We start from the raw sequence: 17,933 nt of genomic DNA on the forward strand, positions 1-17,933 counted from the left end.
TTGAGATAGAGTCAAATGCTTTTCAGCGTTGGTTACACGTTACCTTATGATCAATCTGGGGTCATTTACAGCCTTTCACAAGTCCAAAATTTTCTTGGCGATGAGGGGGACTCCGCCCCCCCCTTCAAACCCCCCAAACAGAAGGGGGCACATCCCCCTTCTGGCAACCCCCTGATGTATCTTTTGGTTGGGGTGCCGCGCCGAAAAAGAGGTCACTTTTTTTAACAACATTTCTCAAACAAAAACAAGTGTTTGCGGCCTAAATAAGGCATTTTTTCATCATTTGAGACAACAAAAAGGGGGGGGGGGTGAAAAAGGCGTTAAAAGGCGTGTATATGAAGTAATGGGTTAATGTGGTTTAGAAGGCTAAAACTGTATGTGGACATCTTATATATAGATTTGGATATAATGAAAATCACGCAAAATCTACAAAATATTGGAATTATCTTTACTCATGACACTGTCTGAATGCTAGTAAAATGTCACGCACAAATTCGATGACATCTTCTTGTATAAAAAATCTTGGATTTGCGCCATGAATTTTTGTCACTCTTTCAATTTGACCATATTTCATTGTCTTATTTTGTGCCCAAGGTCTGAAACAGTCAGCGTTATTTACAGATATAAAGTTCATTATATTTTCTTTAGAGTATTATATACAAGATTTACTTCTGAAATATACATTGGGATCCAATTTTGGAGATTGCCAAATGTTGGACATTAGTTGTAGTTTTTGTTTCTTATGTTTTTATTTTGGTAAGTATGTCACAAATGTGCTATATATCTGTTGCATGTGTATGAGCACGGTTGTAATTTTTTTTGCGCATTTAACAAATTCATGCGAGAACATAAATTAACCTTTTCCCTTATATAAGCGTGTTTCGACGGCTTTTTGCCCCCCTTTTTGAGGCCTCAAACAGTGAAAAAATGCCCTATTTTGGCCCCAAACACTGTTTTCCGTTAATCAGAGAAATGTTGTTAAAAAAAGTGACCACTTTTTCGGCGCCGTCCCCCATCCAAATATATCATCAAGGGGTTGCCAGAAGGGGGATGTGCCCCCTTCTGTTTGGGGGGGTTTGAAGGGGGCGGAGTCCCCCTCATCGCCAAGAAAATTTTGGACATGTGACAGGCTAAAAATGGCCTCAGGTCGATCTTAGGGTAACTAGTAACCAACGCTGAAAAGCCTTTTACTCTATCTCAATTCATTGAGAAGTTGTCGCACTTTGAAATCAGTTTTGATGGGGAAAAAACAATGCAAAATAGTGATTTTTGGCAATTTTGAGACGTGCCCCCGTTGCCATGGTAACAGAAAATTTACCATTGAGCATGCTGTTACAGAGGCTATGGTGGTGTAGTCAACATTTGTGCCAAGTTTCATTAGTATTGAAGCATTTTTCATAGTTTCATAGCAGTTTGAACTTGTTACACGAGGCTTTTCAATGAAAACGGCCATTTTTCGCAATATGCTCATGGGGTAAAAGGTTAAAGGGAGATGACTGTGCTTCAATTTTTTGCTTATCTTTACCTTTACAAATTATCTTTCACCTTACAGGCTGATTAATGAAAAGTAGTGGCAAAGTACATTAAAAGCCCTATATTGATGATCCAGCATTTCTCACAAGCTACAGACACATACATGCATCAATGTGCAGACACTCATGCATCCATGGTCCATATGTTTCAGAGTGGATGTACTTTTCTAACATGTGAATTAGATAAAAACAGATGATGTACACAACTTTTTGATAGATTAATTTTGATAATTTTACAATGATTATCTTGATTTAATTTCCAAGTTTTACTAGTTGGTTGTTAATACTCGTACATAATACTCTGTATTACATCAGTACTGGTATAGTACAGAAAGCTTACATCATTTTAGGTAAAGTGTTCAGCTTAGTTTTTACATGCATATCAATAAAAAACAAACAACAATTTTTGTTATAATTAACTTTATAATCAAAGTAGAACACTTCTGTTCTGTTAATACATATAAAAGAATACATGTATATAATATATAAAAAATAAAGCACCAATTGGTCAAGATCTATTTACTAATTGTCAGCTGTGAGACTATAAAAATCACATTGAAAATTAACACACACCAAATACCTCAATTAAGAAACAATTAATCATAAATATATAAATAATTATAACATGATATTGAATTAATCAAAGTTAGGAAAAAAAAGCTTGTAAGTTGATTACCGGTACACAAGAATGAAGCTGTAATGACATACAGAGAACATCAAATATTAAAATATCCATATAGGTTACTATGAATAGTGAGACTTAAAACAAAGTTCATGTAATCAGGTTTTTACTAAATAAATGCATGTAAAAAAATCCTAAAAATTAGACACAAAAAATGACAAATATGTAAAAATTCTCAATTCAGTTTCAACTATTTTTTACCATTATCTTGGATATAATTATACCAATATTTACTGCATTTTGATTAACACTCATGTAATATGATTATCATAATAATATGAAGAAAAATCTATCACACAATCCCAATTGCATCAATGCCAGGCATAACAAAATTTTATTATGAGCACAATATATGGAATGTTAAAGTCTAGTAGTAACATTTAATGGTATCATTAATTTTTAGCACACAGTCCTTGGTTTTCAGAAAATATCTTTTTTTTTTAAAGGTATTGCATTTTTTAATGAAAAATGCAGCCTTAATATTTTGACACAAAAATTTGCACATTTCCATTTTTGTAATTACATACATATTATGTGGACTTTGAATATGTATCTTTTTATACATAAACTTTCTATGAAAAACTGTTCCAAAAAATGATAACACTGGGAAGGAGGGACGATGTGCAACTTAACAATTTAATAGGATATTGGGCGAAGGGGATAAACCTTATATGCATTATCAGAAAGAGAGACAAATGCGGTGTCAATCTTTGTATATCAAAATAAGTCATTGCTCAAATGAACTGTGCAGTGAACTGAACTATGAATTTAACTGAAACTGAAACTGTTCTCCAGGACTATGAAGACTAGAAATTTTATATCAAAACACTGGGGTATATCAAATTTTCAAAGTCAAAAGTTTCAACGAACAAGTGATTTAAAACATTCCAAGGTGTTTTTCCCCTTCAATTTGAAAGTTTGCTTGTAAAACATTTGAGCCAGTGGTTCTTGTCTGATGTGGTTGCTGCCCACTTACATACACTGCCATTTTACCTGTAACAGAAATAAATATTCGTGAACTCTTAACCAACATTTGTTAATTAATATCTTAAACTTAAAATAACGGGAGCGGTGACCTAGTGGTTAAGGTGTCTGCCTCTCAACTCACAGATCATTGGTTTAAGCTCTACTCAGGTAACAACCATGTTTCTTCATATGACACCAGTACTGGTTGGTTCCAGGAAGTGGACTTGAAAGTGATTAATATAAGTTGCAAGCAATAAGTTGTTTCACAATCGAGCATAAATAAATATGTTAAAAACCAAACCAAACATAAAATAGAATAGAATATTGCTTACATATTACAATATAATACCTGGTTTACTTTGTTACAGGAAACAATTCTCATTTATGCAGGTGATCTTATACATTATATATTATGTGGCGGCATGGCCGAGTGGTTAACGCTTCAGACTAGTAATCTTATGATCGCTAGCAGCACGTGTTCAAACCCTGACAGGGGCATGTCGTTGTTTCCTTGAGCGAGAAACTTTACACTCATTGCTCAGTACTGGTTGGTTCCAGGAACGGATTCGAAAGTGTGTTCATAAGCTAAAAGCTTCCTACACAATCGAACTAAAATAAATTCTGTATAAACCAACCTTAAAGTAGATATACATGTAACATGTAATAATTACCTGGTTGTACGACATATCCCTTGTCTGTCCAGACAGCCATTTGTTCTGGAGAGATGGTAAACTGGAACTCTTGTGTCTGACTAGATTTTATATACAATTTTTGTACTCCAACAAGCTGTATATTTGGCATTGTTTCATTTGTTTTCAACCAAGACATGTAGACTTGAACAACCTTGACAACATGCAAAGAATTGTAATATTTGAAGGTAAGTTTGTTTAAACTAATTTAGTAGACCAATGAAATCAAGCATATTTTGTCAACATTGATGTGATTGTATACACAGAATAACTTATTTAGTAATGCAACGTGTATATTTAACCAAATCAGATTAACATACCTAATACCATGCTCTAAAGAAAGAAAATTGACTATAGGTAAACTCATTCAGCCAAGTGGTTAATATGTCAGATTAAACTAAGGATCAATAGACATGTTGATTCAAACCCTGTGAGGGGCAAGCAGTAGTTTCCTTGAACAAGAAACTTTACAATCAATTGCTCAGTACTGGTTGGTTCCAAGGCAAGATTCAATCAATCTTAATTAATTCAGTATAAAGTCACCCAGAAAAGCAAAACTAAACTTTATTTCAAAAAATTACCTCATATATATTGATTGACCAAAGAATTTAATCACAATGACATGCTGTATGAGGCGAACAGGTTGGTTCCAGGAACAGATTCAAGTGTTCCAAAAAGCTTATAGCTTCCAACACAATCAAACTAGAATGAATTTGTAATACACTAAACTAATTACCTCATAAGCATCAATCATCCCTGTGTTTGTTACATGCCCGTACACTAGTTGGTTATCTCCAGCTATAATTGATTGTTTCACGGACATTTTTACATATTCAAAGTTAGAATATGATAAACCATATCCAAAAGGATAGAGAGGTGATCCTTTAAAATATCTGTACGTCTTCCCTTTCATAGAGTAATCTGTCATTGATGGGATCTGTAAAATAAAGTGTAAAGAAGGTCTATATTACTGATTTGTAATGACCTTGACTCTGACTTCCTTTCATTTGTTTTATATAAAAGCTTATACACTCACTGTCACTGACATTGCTTCATGGTAAATCAGAAACAAGAAAGTAATATATAAAGATGAACACTGTTATGGGGTTACATGACTTACAAGAATCGGCCATTCACTGGAATCAACAGGATTGGGCTAGGAATTACAAGAATCGGCCTGTAATTTTGTTATTTAGGAACATTTTAAAATTTATCTACATTTATCTATAAAATATAAACATTATATCTATATGATCTTTTACAAGACTTCTGTTATGTATAACATTTTTGATGGTTGAGAATAAAGTCACATCAACACTGTGAAAAAGATATCCGTCTTCATGGAGTAAAAACTAGAATTTGCTGGGCACATCTGAACACAGCAGTAAGAAACAAAAGTAAAATAATACCCCAAATACTATACTGGTGAACTAAAATGATCAAAAGTGGTCCAAATCAGCTAAACAAGGTAAAATAAATATATTTAGCCCTTAAACCTCTGTTGATTGTTATACTCAAAATTGGCATAATAATATTATTAATGCCAGTAGATGTCACCATTATTGTTATTTTAAAAGCTTATTAAATGTAGAACGGTATCTTCTAATAGAAATCCCTGTAAAACTTAAGAAAGCATATGCTAAATTTCGATGTTTAAATCACAAACTTAATGTTGAAATCGGTAGGCATTTAAATATACCTTTCCAATTAGCTTTTGCAACTTTTGTCTTGAAAATCATTTAACTTATCAAATTGACTGTGAATATCATTTTTTTTTTTCATTGTAAAAAATATTTAGAAATTAGAAATACCTATTCACTAAACTGGTACAATTCCGGAACTGAATTACATAACTTTTATGAATTACTTTCATCAAATTAATGATAATTATATAATTAAGAAAATCTCTACTTATATTTACCACCTCATGATCTCTATAGCACAGTAGTATTTAAATGTAATGAGAGTCAAAACTTGTAAAAGACACAACCTTATAATGTTAAATATCATATTTTGTATGACATTTATTTTGGGCCGGTGGCCTTTATTTACTGAATAAATCTTTTGACTTGACTTGTACTTTTTAAATGGACTTGTCAAGCTTTCATTTTTTTGGGTCTGTTCATTAATGATTATCAATATTACGGATACCAAGATATATATTTTATGTTAATTAGCCAATAGAATAGACACTTGTCATGTACAGATGAGCAGGCTGGCCTGGCTCTATAACTAGAAGCAATGGCTAATCACTTTTTGTTCCAGTAAGGTAAGGGTTTAAATAAAACATTTTTTTACATGACTATGTACTGTTCATGCTTATGCTGTAAGATTAACTTATGTTAAGAGTCTCAACCACAAATAAGAAATATTCTAACCTGATCTGCGGTGTTATACCAGGTGTATGGTAGTCTACCAGCCGGACTTGCATCTTCTGTTGCCATAGTAACAGTATTGAACAAGGCTTCTCCAGTAGCTTGTGCAGGGAAGAAACACTGCATTATAGCCTCCACACGAGTGTCTTTGTCTACAAAACTGATATTGACTGGTCCAGCACTGAACACAAGCAGCAAGATCGGACTTCCATGTGCTAAAAAATGATATGGAAGCAAACTATTTAAGAAAGCCTGTAATCGAACAGATGTTTGATTTATACATTATTTTCGCAAAGAAATTTCTTGAGAGGAATAATTGATTTCTTCACTTGTTATATTTTCTGAAAAAAAAGAAGATATTTTTCATTTACTAAGCAGCGATTTTAAACCAGTGATTTTAAACCAATACATTTTACAGCTAAATAAAGGCTGTTTCCCCTATCAGGTATATTCCCCTGCAATTCCTTGTTTACATCCTTCATGCAGCTGCTAAGACTTACATCAGCAAGTTGATAAATTTAACTGACCAAAAGACAGAAAACACAGGTTATTTTGAAAATTGAAAAAAAACAAAAAAAAATCACTGCTAACAGTACCCATTTCCTGTGAAGTACTGGTTGCAAACAGAATACATAATTTGAAAGGCAACATACAAAGAATTGCTTCCTATGTAATTATCTCTTATCATTCTGGGACTGTTTTTCAGCATAGATCTAAGCATGTGATCTCATTTTGCAACAAACTTATTCAGGTATTACATGTACATTAGACAGCAATGATTAAAGTAAAAGTTGTTGAGCAACAGCAATTAATACTTTGAACCTTGAAGCTGATATTTTTTGCTATAAGTCTAAGAGATTTCAATATCAAAATTGTGTAGCCAAGAGTATACAGCTTGGTCAGATGGCACAGATGTGCAGGCAGGCGTGGCTCTATACTAGTGGCATGGACAAGTAATCATTACCAACTGAAATATAAGAATCTTACACAAACTACTGATACAAACTAAAATATCTTGCTCTAAGATAACTGTTTATGGATGTTACGAGGATCTGTTGAACAGTTATCCGGGAGCCAGAAAATCTGTCTGTGATGACAGTCAGTGTTTGATTCTTTATTTTGCATAGTACAAGTTATATTTCAAAAGAAATTACAAAAACTAATATCTTTATTTAGCAAATCATAGAAAACACTTAAATTTATATAATGAACAAAATTAATATTTCAAAATTTACAAAATTAAGTTACCAGCATCAACTGCATCACGGATAAGTTGAGGCTGGTTCCCTGCCAGGTTCATATCTGGTCTATCCTTCCCCTCACACTCTAACTCTTGACCTGAAGAATTGTAATACACTTAAGTCTTATCGATGTTAAATTCTGTATCTCTTTTCTGATTACATATTCAGATAAGCCCTTGTCAAGAGAGGAACACAACATTTTTATGAAAATAATTTTAAGTATCACATTACAAAATGATTTTTATGCTGTAAGCTTCTTTAATACTAGTATACTTTAGGTGTTTCCATTTTATACTAGAATTAAAATATGAATAAAGTATTGCTCCTAAACTCAAACTTTATTTCCTACATAGATCACTGCTTTGACATATTATAGTGAACAAACTTTATGGTATTTCTTCAGATTTAATCTAATGTTAAAAAGGTAACAATTTCAATAATTTATCAAATGAAAGCCATTAAATTAAAATGATTGGGTAGAGTGACATTTTGCACATCAAACAGTAAATGGTAAGTGTTCAAGTAAAATTAAAATAACTTTACATATTGATGCATTTGTATACAATGTTTATGATAAGCGTCAATTATGTAATCAATAACCCCCTGTGACCCACATAAATACAGTATGTATAAAAATATGTATATATATTTAAAATATCGGAAATGCTCAATTTATAAAAAGAGTGAGGCAGTCATTTATATTTTAGGGCAGGCAGTTTTCAAATTTTACCCTAATCAACTGTGATTATCAATTATTGTTAATATAGTTAGTCTTTTGAAATATACAACTAATCCTATAATCTTTGCTTGACAGGGTAAAATGAGAAAAATTTCACTTTAAAAGGCTTGCATCTCTGGACATGAAATAAATTCATACCTAGAAAATGAGTAACTCATACAAAAACCAGTCTTTTAATGAGTGTTTTCTGTTATCTTTTTTTTTTTAATAATCATTACCAAAACACGATCAACTGTACTTACATACATGTATCTATATACCATTTCATTTCAGATAAAATACACACATAATGAGGCAAAAAGACATACAAATCACATTAAAAATGGAGATTATATCATTTTAATTATAAATTAAACAATAGAGATCCAATACGAACCTGTTCCTACACAGATCACCACTAGCTGTGCATCTTTCACGGCAGTTTTTACATCACTTGATGAATAATTCTCACATTTGTTGTCATGACAACCAGCTGTATAACTTACAGAGTCTGACATAGCACTTAAACCTTGTAATGGTGTTTTTGTATATTTTGTATCTATATCAGGTGCATAGTCACCATATAACTGCTCCAAATTATCAGCCATTGGTCCAATTATCTGTGAAATATTAAATTTTCATATCTCATAATATAAAACATACAGTGGGATATTGGAAAAGGTTAAAGACCTTGCCTTCTAAAGATATTTATAAGATGTCTTCTATTTTTGTAGAAATAAAATAAAATATTTATGCTGATGCACTGCAGCACTTAATTATCATTATTTTTTCTTAGTTTGGTAGTTCTAACAACTTTAAAGAACGTAAACTTTTTTTTTATCAAGGAGTAGCTTACTTCAGAATATTAACATGCAGGAGTAGGTCAGAAACCCTACAATGAATGGTCATAATGAGTATTTTTCACATTATACTATTAAATGGATAGTTTAGTGAGTTTAATGACACAAACATGATTACAAAAAAAAAATTTGATTTACAATTAGAATATAACTAACTCTTATTACAATTTAATGTGTGAAAAAGAATAGAATATAAATAACAATTTCAGTTGAATCCTTAAAATACACTTACTGCAATTCTTTTAAAGTGCTTTTTTATAGGTAACAAATTGTTATCATTTTTCAGTAGAACAAATGACTGCATGGCAGCTTTGACAGCTAGTTGCCTGTGTTCTGGACTCTGTACAACTGACAGGTTATACTGAAGATAAGGGTTCATCTCTGGCGGATCAAACTCTCCCAGACGCATGCGGGTATAAAATAGAGGCTTTACACGCTCCCGCACTAGAATCTCTGACAATTTCCCTTGATTTACAGCATCAACTAAAAAAGATGAAAGAAGAAAAACGAAAATTTGAGAAATTAAATAGGAAAATCTTAACAAAATTCAGTGTGCAGCAAAAATTTGAATGCTTAAACCATTTTTTAGCAAAATGCATTGCACAAAAAGTTAATGCATATAAATGTGATACTTAAAACTTAGGTTTGCTAAGACCATAAAAGTTAATAACTGTGCTTATATAATAAACTGATTTACATGAGATACATAAAACTATATCTTCTCTGCCAGCAGTTTACTGAACCTTTCTTTGAATTTTAATAGAGAAAAATTAAACAAGAGCGATCAGTAATCACATGTGTCGCCTCATAATGGCCAATTTCATGTTGGGACAAATTTTGTGACAGACAGACAGACAGACGGACAGTGGACAACTAGACTAAGTACTGATCAATCATGTAAAGTTTGGATAAAATTGCACCAGTAGCTTATGAGGAGTAGTCCTGACAAGCTTTTGTGTATCTGGCAACACACAGAAAAAAACACCTTTTTATCAAAGGGCCATAACTCAGCCAAAAATCATTCAACCGGAAAACCCGTGCAATATGCACAAGGACTTGAGCTACAGATCAATCCTGTAAAGTTTCACTGAAATTGCATTAGTGGTATAAGAGAACTAGTCCAGACAAACTTTAAAAATAAAAATTATTAAAGGGCCATAACTCTGACAAAAATCATTGAACCGGAAAATGCTGACAATATGCACAACTAGACTTGGTACTGATCATTCCTGTAAAGTTTGGATGAAATTGCACCAGTAGTTTATGAGGAGTAGTCCGGACAAGCTATTGTGTATCTAGCAACACACAGAAAAAAACACCTTTTTATCAAAGGGCCATAACTCGGCCAAAAATCATTCAACCAGAAAACCCTTGCAATATGCGCAAGGACTTGAGCTACAGATCAATCCTGTAAAGTTTCATTGAAATTGCATTAGTGGTATAAGAGAAGTAGTCCGGACAAACTTTAAAATTAAAAATTATTAAAGGGCCATAACTCTGACAAAAATCATTGAACCGGAAAATGCTGACAATATGCACAACTAGACTTGATACTGATCATTCCTGTAAAGTTTGGATGAAATTGCACCAGTAGTTTATGAGGGGTAGTCCGGACAAGTTTTGTGACGGACGGACGGACAGACGGACGGACAGACGGACAGACAGACGGAGAAGTGATCCCTATATGTCGCCACTACTCCGTAGAGGCGACACAAAAATACCCGTATGAAAGAAATTTGTTGGTTTATTTACATGGTTTATACACAAAATTGTTGCTAAACAGTGATTTGAAACATTTTAATTTTATTTACGCACAAGTTACAACAATCATGTGTGTTAAACAACAGACCCATTCTTTATTAGAATCAACCATAAGATTATCAAAACAACATTATTTCATTGTATTTAATATTTCTAAAAATATTCCATGAGATAAAGCTTTATATCGTTAGTTATTTGTCATGGACTAACACCCATACAAAGTTACATAAATTGAAACTTGTAACACATGGAATATGTAATATTATTATCTAGTTTTACCAAATGAAATGCAAGGATGGGGTTCCAATGACAGAGTTTACTGCTTTTGATGAAATTTAGATATAACTGTATGACTTCTTCTTGTCTTAAAACTGACACATTTTGTATCTTAATTCTAAATGTTCTTTTAATACAGAATATCAAATGGTACAAATTTAAAGCTATCATGTGTAACATAATAAATGCTAAGAATTTGATCATTCTTCAAATAAGACAAGTTAAGCTTTTACCAGAAACATTAAAAAGCTTACTTATAGCATCATAGATAACTGGATTATTTGCTGACAATTCTATATTACAGCCGGCCTTGATACATGCTGCAGCAGTGTCTACAGCTGATGTCAGGTACTTGTGCCAAAATATAATGTTTTCTAGAGCACCTTCATCACTTATAACATAACCCTTAAAGCCCCATTCTTCTCTAAGAATACTGGTCAGCAGTTTATGGCTGGCACATGTTGGCACTCCATTTACACTGAAAAAAAAATGGTTAAAGTGACAATATGCTAATTCAAGGGTACATACATGTAGTGAGTGAACAGTTGAAAGTCAAAATAAGTTAACATTGTGCCATAATTCCTTTCAATTTTAAAAATTTATAATTTACTTTGCTTGAACTCATAAATAACTTACATTAACCAGAGGAATTTTTGTAAATATTCATCGGAAATTACCTGTAACATTCAATTTTCAAAAAAAGAGTGGGGCAGACTTTTTATATTTTAGGCAAACTTAGGGACATATTGTATGCAAGTGCATAATTTTTAGTTTCTTTTGAAGAGATATGTATACAAATAACTTAAATGCACTTATCATAACAACACAAAATTACTACCACTTTGACCTCCTTAAAATGCCATTCTCCAATCACCGCCAAACTTAAAACATGTCAAACTTTATTAAACCTTAAGATATGCACTTTTTTTCTGTACTCATTTATTCATTAAGTTCTCAAAGTTTCATGAAGATTATGAATTCCAAATAAATTTATGTATGTATTAAAGTTATCTATAATTAGCTTGCAAAACACTATAGTGAGTATGGCTTATGCCATGATTATTGTCCTCAACCCTCAACACTCACCTGTTGTAACTACACATCAGACTGTATGATCCTGCCTTCACACATGCTCTAAATGCTGGGAGAAATGTCAGCCTCCAATCCCTGTCTGATACCTAGTTAGCAAGATAATGTGTTAATGTTATAAGTTCATTAATATTACCTTCTCCTCTTAATTAAATCCTTAACCTGCTGAATTTCTTAAATGGACTTGACCAGCTTCCATTTGTTCGTAATGTCCATTAACAACTTTGGGGATATCGGGATGAAAATTTAGTTAAAAACAACCAACAGCATAGAGTTTGGTCAGAATGCATAAATGAGCAGTCTGGCCTGAGTCTATACTGGTGACAAAGGTTAATTATTATCAGTTCTGGTAGCAAAGCTTATCACTTTCATTTTCAAAAGGATAAGAGTAAACCAAACTAAAAACCTTGATGAACATGTCAACAAGAGGGCCATGATGGCCCTGAGGTCACTCACCTGTATATAGGCCTCCTCCTTCCCCCTCCCACTCCTCTTTTCCCTCCTCACCCCCCTCCCCCCCCGGCAGGGCCAATTTTTTAACAAACTTGGTAGACACCCATAAGAAGATGTTTCATGCTAAACATCTAAGCTCTAGCTCATTGGGTTTTTTAAAAGAAGATTTTTTAAGTTTTTACTATACACATATAGTTAAAAACAATGACACCCCTGGGGCGGGCCAGTTTTGACCCCAGGGCTTTTATTTGAACAAACTTTGTAGACACTTACTAGAAGATGTTTCATGCTTAATATCTAAACTCTAGCTACAGTAAAAACCCGCTTTACGACCACCCCGTTTTCGAGACCAACCCGCTAATACGAACGATTTTTAAAGACCCGAATTTTTTATTCTTTATTTTAATGGTCGCTAACCCCGATTTTGAGACCATCCCGTTATTCCGTAATGCGACCAGTAAATTCAGTCCCATTTCGTAAATTCTGTACATTTGGCAACCCATAAATACGACCGCGGGCACTTTCTCACCTTGATATTGACATGCGTGTAAATTGCTGAAATCTTTTTGACACGTGATGTAAACAACAGTTGTCCTAGTTTTACGACATTTAACGACATCCAGTTTACGGCAGAGGTCAAGGTTACTTTGTATCAAACCCGGAAATGATCAATAATATTGTCGATAATTTCTAAATTTCACACCTTTAATGTCATAACTGGGGGATTAAAACAACAAAGTATTGAACAGAAAACTTTCGAGGTGTTGCTGCTATCATTATCTCTTTCGTTCCATAATTTTAAACAAATACGATTAGGTTTTTGAACTTGTTATCGGCGATGAAAACTGTGAAAATAATTAAAGGTTAATTGTTCGGTATTCTTTGTAGTAAAACGGTGATTTAATAGTGTAAGTCGTGTCATTCTTTTAACAAGAATGTAAAAATATGTTTGTGTTAAAAGACATTCATAATACATTTTGTACCTCTAAAGAAGTTAAAATATTTTATTATGTTAAAAAGTAAAAGAAAATAAATGAAAATAAAAAAATAATAGTGTATGCTTTATATCTTCTTATTTGAAATAGGTTAGCCCAGAATTAAACATGTGTACAGTACATGGTATCCCTTAATATATTGCCTAGTTTTCTGTTTGGCCAAACTCATTAATGAGACCAACCCGCTAATGAGACCAGATTTGTAAAGTCCCTTCATTGGTCTCATTAGCGAGTTTTTACTGTATTTGGGTTTTTTCAAAGAAGATTTTTAAGTTTTTGCTATACACATATATGGAAAATCAAAGACCCCGGGGCGAGGCCAATTTTGACCCCAGGGCTTTTATTTGAACAAACTTTGTGGACACTCACTAGAAGATGTTTCATGCTTAATATCTAAACTCTAGCTATTTGGGTTTTTTCAAAGAAGATTTTTAAGTTTTTGCTATACACATAAAAGGAAGATCAATAACCCCCGGGGCGGGGCCAATTTTGACCCCAGGGCTTTTATTTGAACAAACTTTGTGGACACTCACTAGAAGATGTTTCATGCTTAATATCTTAACTCTAGCTATTTGGGTTTTTTCAAAGAAGATTTTATAAGGTTTTGCTGTACACATATAAGGAAAATCAATGACCCCCGGGGCGGGGTCAATTTTGACCCTATGGCTTTTATTTGAACAAACTTGGTAGACTCTCATTAGAAGATGTTTCATGCACAATATCTTAGCTCTAGCTCTTCAGGTTCTTTAAAAGAAGATTTTTTAAGTTTTTACTATAATATTATGCAAATAGGGAAAATCAATGACCCCCTGGGGCGGGGCCAATTTTGACCCCAGGGCTTTTATTTGAACAAACTTGGTAGACACTCACTAGAAGATGTTTCATGCCAAATATTTAAGCTCTTGCTCTTAGGGTTTTTTAAAAGAAGATTTTTAAAGTTTTTTCTTTCGGTTGCCATGGCAACCAGAGTTCTGCATGTAATTAAATTCTTTGAACAATTTTTAAAGGTGACCAGCAAAGGAACATTCCTGTGAATTTTGGATGAAATTGGCTTAGTGGTTTATGAGGAGATGTCATTTAAAGTAAAAGTTTACGGACGGACGCCGGACGAAAAGCGATCACAAAAGCTCACCCTGTCACTTTGTGACAGGTGAGCTAAAAATGTTATAAAGAAACACACACATTATTCATATACGTGACAGAGTAAGGTTCAAGCATCTTGTCCTTTAATATACATGTAGTCACTTGCCCTTAACCTGTAATGAACTTGCTGAAGTTTTTCTTATTTCACATTAAATCAATTACAAGTTTTTCTTATTTCACATTAAATCAATTACTATCACACATGTGAAGTGCACATAAAATATGAAAATCATAACTTTTCCGATCAAGAAAATCTAAAACTTGCTGATCAAGAAAACAAAAACATTATATTTCAAGAAAATGGAAATGTTTCCAATATTTATTTTTAAAGTAAATCAAAATGTTTCCATGAAGAAAATCAGAATGTTTAAAATCAAATTTTAACCATCTACCTTTGCATCAAAAGAAAATCTTGGTTCTGGGATATTTTCTGGACCACCATGTACATCAAAATGTTTGCACCCAGCATTAGCTCTAACATATCTAGCATGGTCACCTTGTAATCCTTTTACAAAATACTCTGCTAAAACGCCACTTAAATATGGGTCTTCTCCATAGGTCTCCTGAAATGTGATAAAAATTTGCACATTACATGTATACATCTAATTAAAATAAGCTCATAAATAGCCTATATAGTACATAAGATCTGAATTTTACTCAGATTGAATGAATATTCCTTTTTATTGTCTATTCATATGTATTCAATAAAAACTATACATTTACTTTTCCAATAATTAAATTCTTTATATCCCTGCAGCTGTAATGACAACTGTCAGTCTACTGGTACAGAGTAAAGTGAGTTCACATACATACATGCAATGTTGGACAGAATTTCATATTCCATTATTATGCTGATCTAATGTTTACACCATAAAACTAATTTACATTGACAGTCCATCAATAAACACAAATATCAATGTTTAACTAACTTAAATAAAACCTTAAAGTACTCCACTGAGGTCCAAAAGCCGAAAAAATAAAATTTAGATCAGCCAAGGCCAATAAAACAGAAAGATGAAGAAATATACATAGAATTAAGTTAAAATCATATATTTTATTCTTTTGAATTTCTTAGCCAAATTAGAGTAAAAAGGGTTGCAATGCTTTTCAATTCTAGGTTATTTTTCACAATTAGAGCAATATTTCTAGGAAAACAGATTGAGTGAATGATCTGATATTTTGCACATAAGTTTTTGGTCCAGCCCTGTATCAAATAAAAACATAAAGCTTGTAAAATAATTCCCAGTCATGTCATGTCAAAAGTCCTCAGTAGAGTCCCTTTAATTCTAAAAAAAATGTACAAAACTTTGATACCTGATTTCTACCCCATAGTGGATGTCTCATGATATTGATTACAGGACTGAAGCAGCTCAAACCTTTATGGTCACCATATTGTTTCTTCCTAACATAATCAGTATGCTTTGCCCTCACTTCAACACCTGTTGCTTCTGCTACATCAAATATAAGTTGAGGACTGAAAGTAATTTAGTAAAAATTATGCATTTTTCTGTCAATGATATTTAACATTAATTTTATTAAGCTATCCTACATTTAGCTGGCTCAAAATAAATAACTTGATTGCTTTATAAACTAAAAGAAATTTTGTATTTTCTATCATGTGCATCAACCTTCTGAAATGAACAGGAATCAAGTGACCTTGCTAATCTTTGCAATCATTCCTTATACGTATAAAAGTGTCTTATCCCAATTTTATTCAGTTTGATTGAATTCTGGACAATTTTATCAAATTTTGTTCTTGTTTTAAAATTTGATTAATCTCTTGGATCCGAACAGAGTTTACCATTTTTTTGTTGGTACACTAATAATGATGCTTAATTAATGGGTGAATTAAGCGTATGATTTGTGAAGGTGTGAAATTATACTTTGAATGTATTGATTTTTAACGTAGATGTCTCGATTATATTCTAAAACCGTCATTTTTCAAATGTTACTAGTTTTTTTTAGTGAAGAAGAATGACGGTTTTGGAATTGTGACATTTACATTAAAAAATCATTACATTCAAATAAATTCGAGTTCTACAAAGTAAAACCTCTCACAAAAACCAAGTGACTATGCTATACTAGGCAAAAAGAAGCCGATATATAAGTATTATAAATGTATATATGAGCAATAAGACTCAAAAAATAAAATCTTTATTACTGGCGGCATACCTAAATGCAGCAGCAAGTCCAATGGCTTGTGGGAAAGAAGTTGCCTCTCCAGCAATTGGTATCCCTCGTAGACATTCTTCATTCCATTGGTAAGGGCCAATACCTAATCTAGGAATGGCAGGAGCCGGCCCACCTTTAATGCCAGCCCCTCCCTTCGCTAACTGGTCCTTTATTTCAAGCAATGACAATCTATTTACTAAATCGTTGACACGATCGTCCCAAGGCAGGGAAACATTTTGAAATGGATATGAACAGGTACAACCATGGGCGAAATAAACGATTAAACTGCATAAATATCTGATGACATACATATTTTAAAGTAAAGTAGCATTCAGTAGGTAATTGTTTTACGAAATATTGTTAGTGTGATGTAATAAACCAATTCATACAACTAGGATATTTTGTTAAAATTAATTTTTTATTTGTTTACATTCTGCCGGCTTTTCAGAAAATAAACACGCTGTGATAATTATCATTACGATACTTGAAAATAGTATTCGGTATTACGGAATGATCGGCTAGGTTTAACGACACTAAATAACACCATCGTAGCGTATATAACCACGGATTTATATTACAAGGATCGGACACTTTCGTTTAGCTTGAAGTCCCGTCGCGCGCATGCGCGGAATCGGATAAAGGTGGACAGAACGAGATGGCGGAACGTGCGGAGTACGAAATATGACAGATTTTCACCGGAGTATGTGGTGTTATTGCAGCTTTGTGAAAAATTATACACATATGAATGTATTGATACAGTATCATTTTGTGTCGCTAAAGTATTATTATATGAAAATATGCTGATAGAACGCTGCAACGCTTAGTTAAAAAGTACCTAATTTAAAAAATATTCGCCTATTGTTTAGGCATACTCTCTACACTTCGCCGCCCTTTTACTTCAAGCACGAATTATTACCGCGATTCAGAATAAGATAATTATTTTTTACATGGTTTAATGATGGCATTGCAAAAAAACGTTTC

At 32.9% G+C, this 17,933-nt stretch overlaps 1 protein-coding gene across 1 annotated transcript; it reads right to left on the reverse strand.

Annotated features, from left to right (window-relative positions):
• Positions 1 to 1,935: 1,935 nt before the first annotated feature.
• Positions 1,936 to 17,403, reverse strand: LOC132726915 (uncharacterized). The gene is made up of 12 exons (XM_060712326.1): positions 16,953 to 17,403; positions 16,095 to 16,254; positions 15,173 to 15,343; positions 12,187 to 12,278; positions 11,355 to 11,578; positions 9,296 to 9,546; positions 8,601 to 8,823; positions 7,493 to 7,582; positions 6,248 to 6,459; positions 4,606 to 4,806; positions 3,852 to 4,023; positions 1,936 to 3,207 (listed from the first exon to the last, which is right to left on the reverse strand). Exons 1-12 carry the CDS (start codon positions 17,261 to 17,263, stop codon positions 3,092 to 3,094), a joined length of 2,223 nt encoding a protein of 740 aa, XP_060568309.1. The 5' UTR covers positions 17,264 to 17,403; the 3' UTR covers positions 1,936 to 3,091.
• Between the last annotated feature and the right edge of the window lie 530 nt (positions 17,404 to 17,933).

This window comes from Ruditapes philippinarum, unplaced genomic scaffold, assembly GCF_026571515.1.
Source record: "Ruditapes philippinarum isolate M1 unplaced genomic scaffold, ASM2657151v2 ctg3478_1_1_1_1, whole genome shotgun sequence".
NCBI classification, from domain to species: Eukaryota; Metazoa; Mollusca; class Bivalvia; order Venerida; family Veneridae; genus Ruditapes; species Ruditapes philippinarum.

Coding starts and splice junctions, on each gene's coding strand:
- LOC132726915 (XM_060712326.1), bottom strand. CDS start 17,263: ATGTATGTCATCAGATATTTATGCAGTTTAATCGTTTATTTCGCCCAT. Junction 7,583..8,600: donor GGTGATCTGTGTAGGAACAG/GTTCGTATTGGA, acceptor ACAATTCTTCAG/GTCAAGAGTTAGAGTGTGAG. Junction 4,807..6,247: donor GGTATAACACCGCAGATCAG/GTTAGAATATTT, acceptor TTTATTTTACAG/ATCCCATCAATGACAGATTA.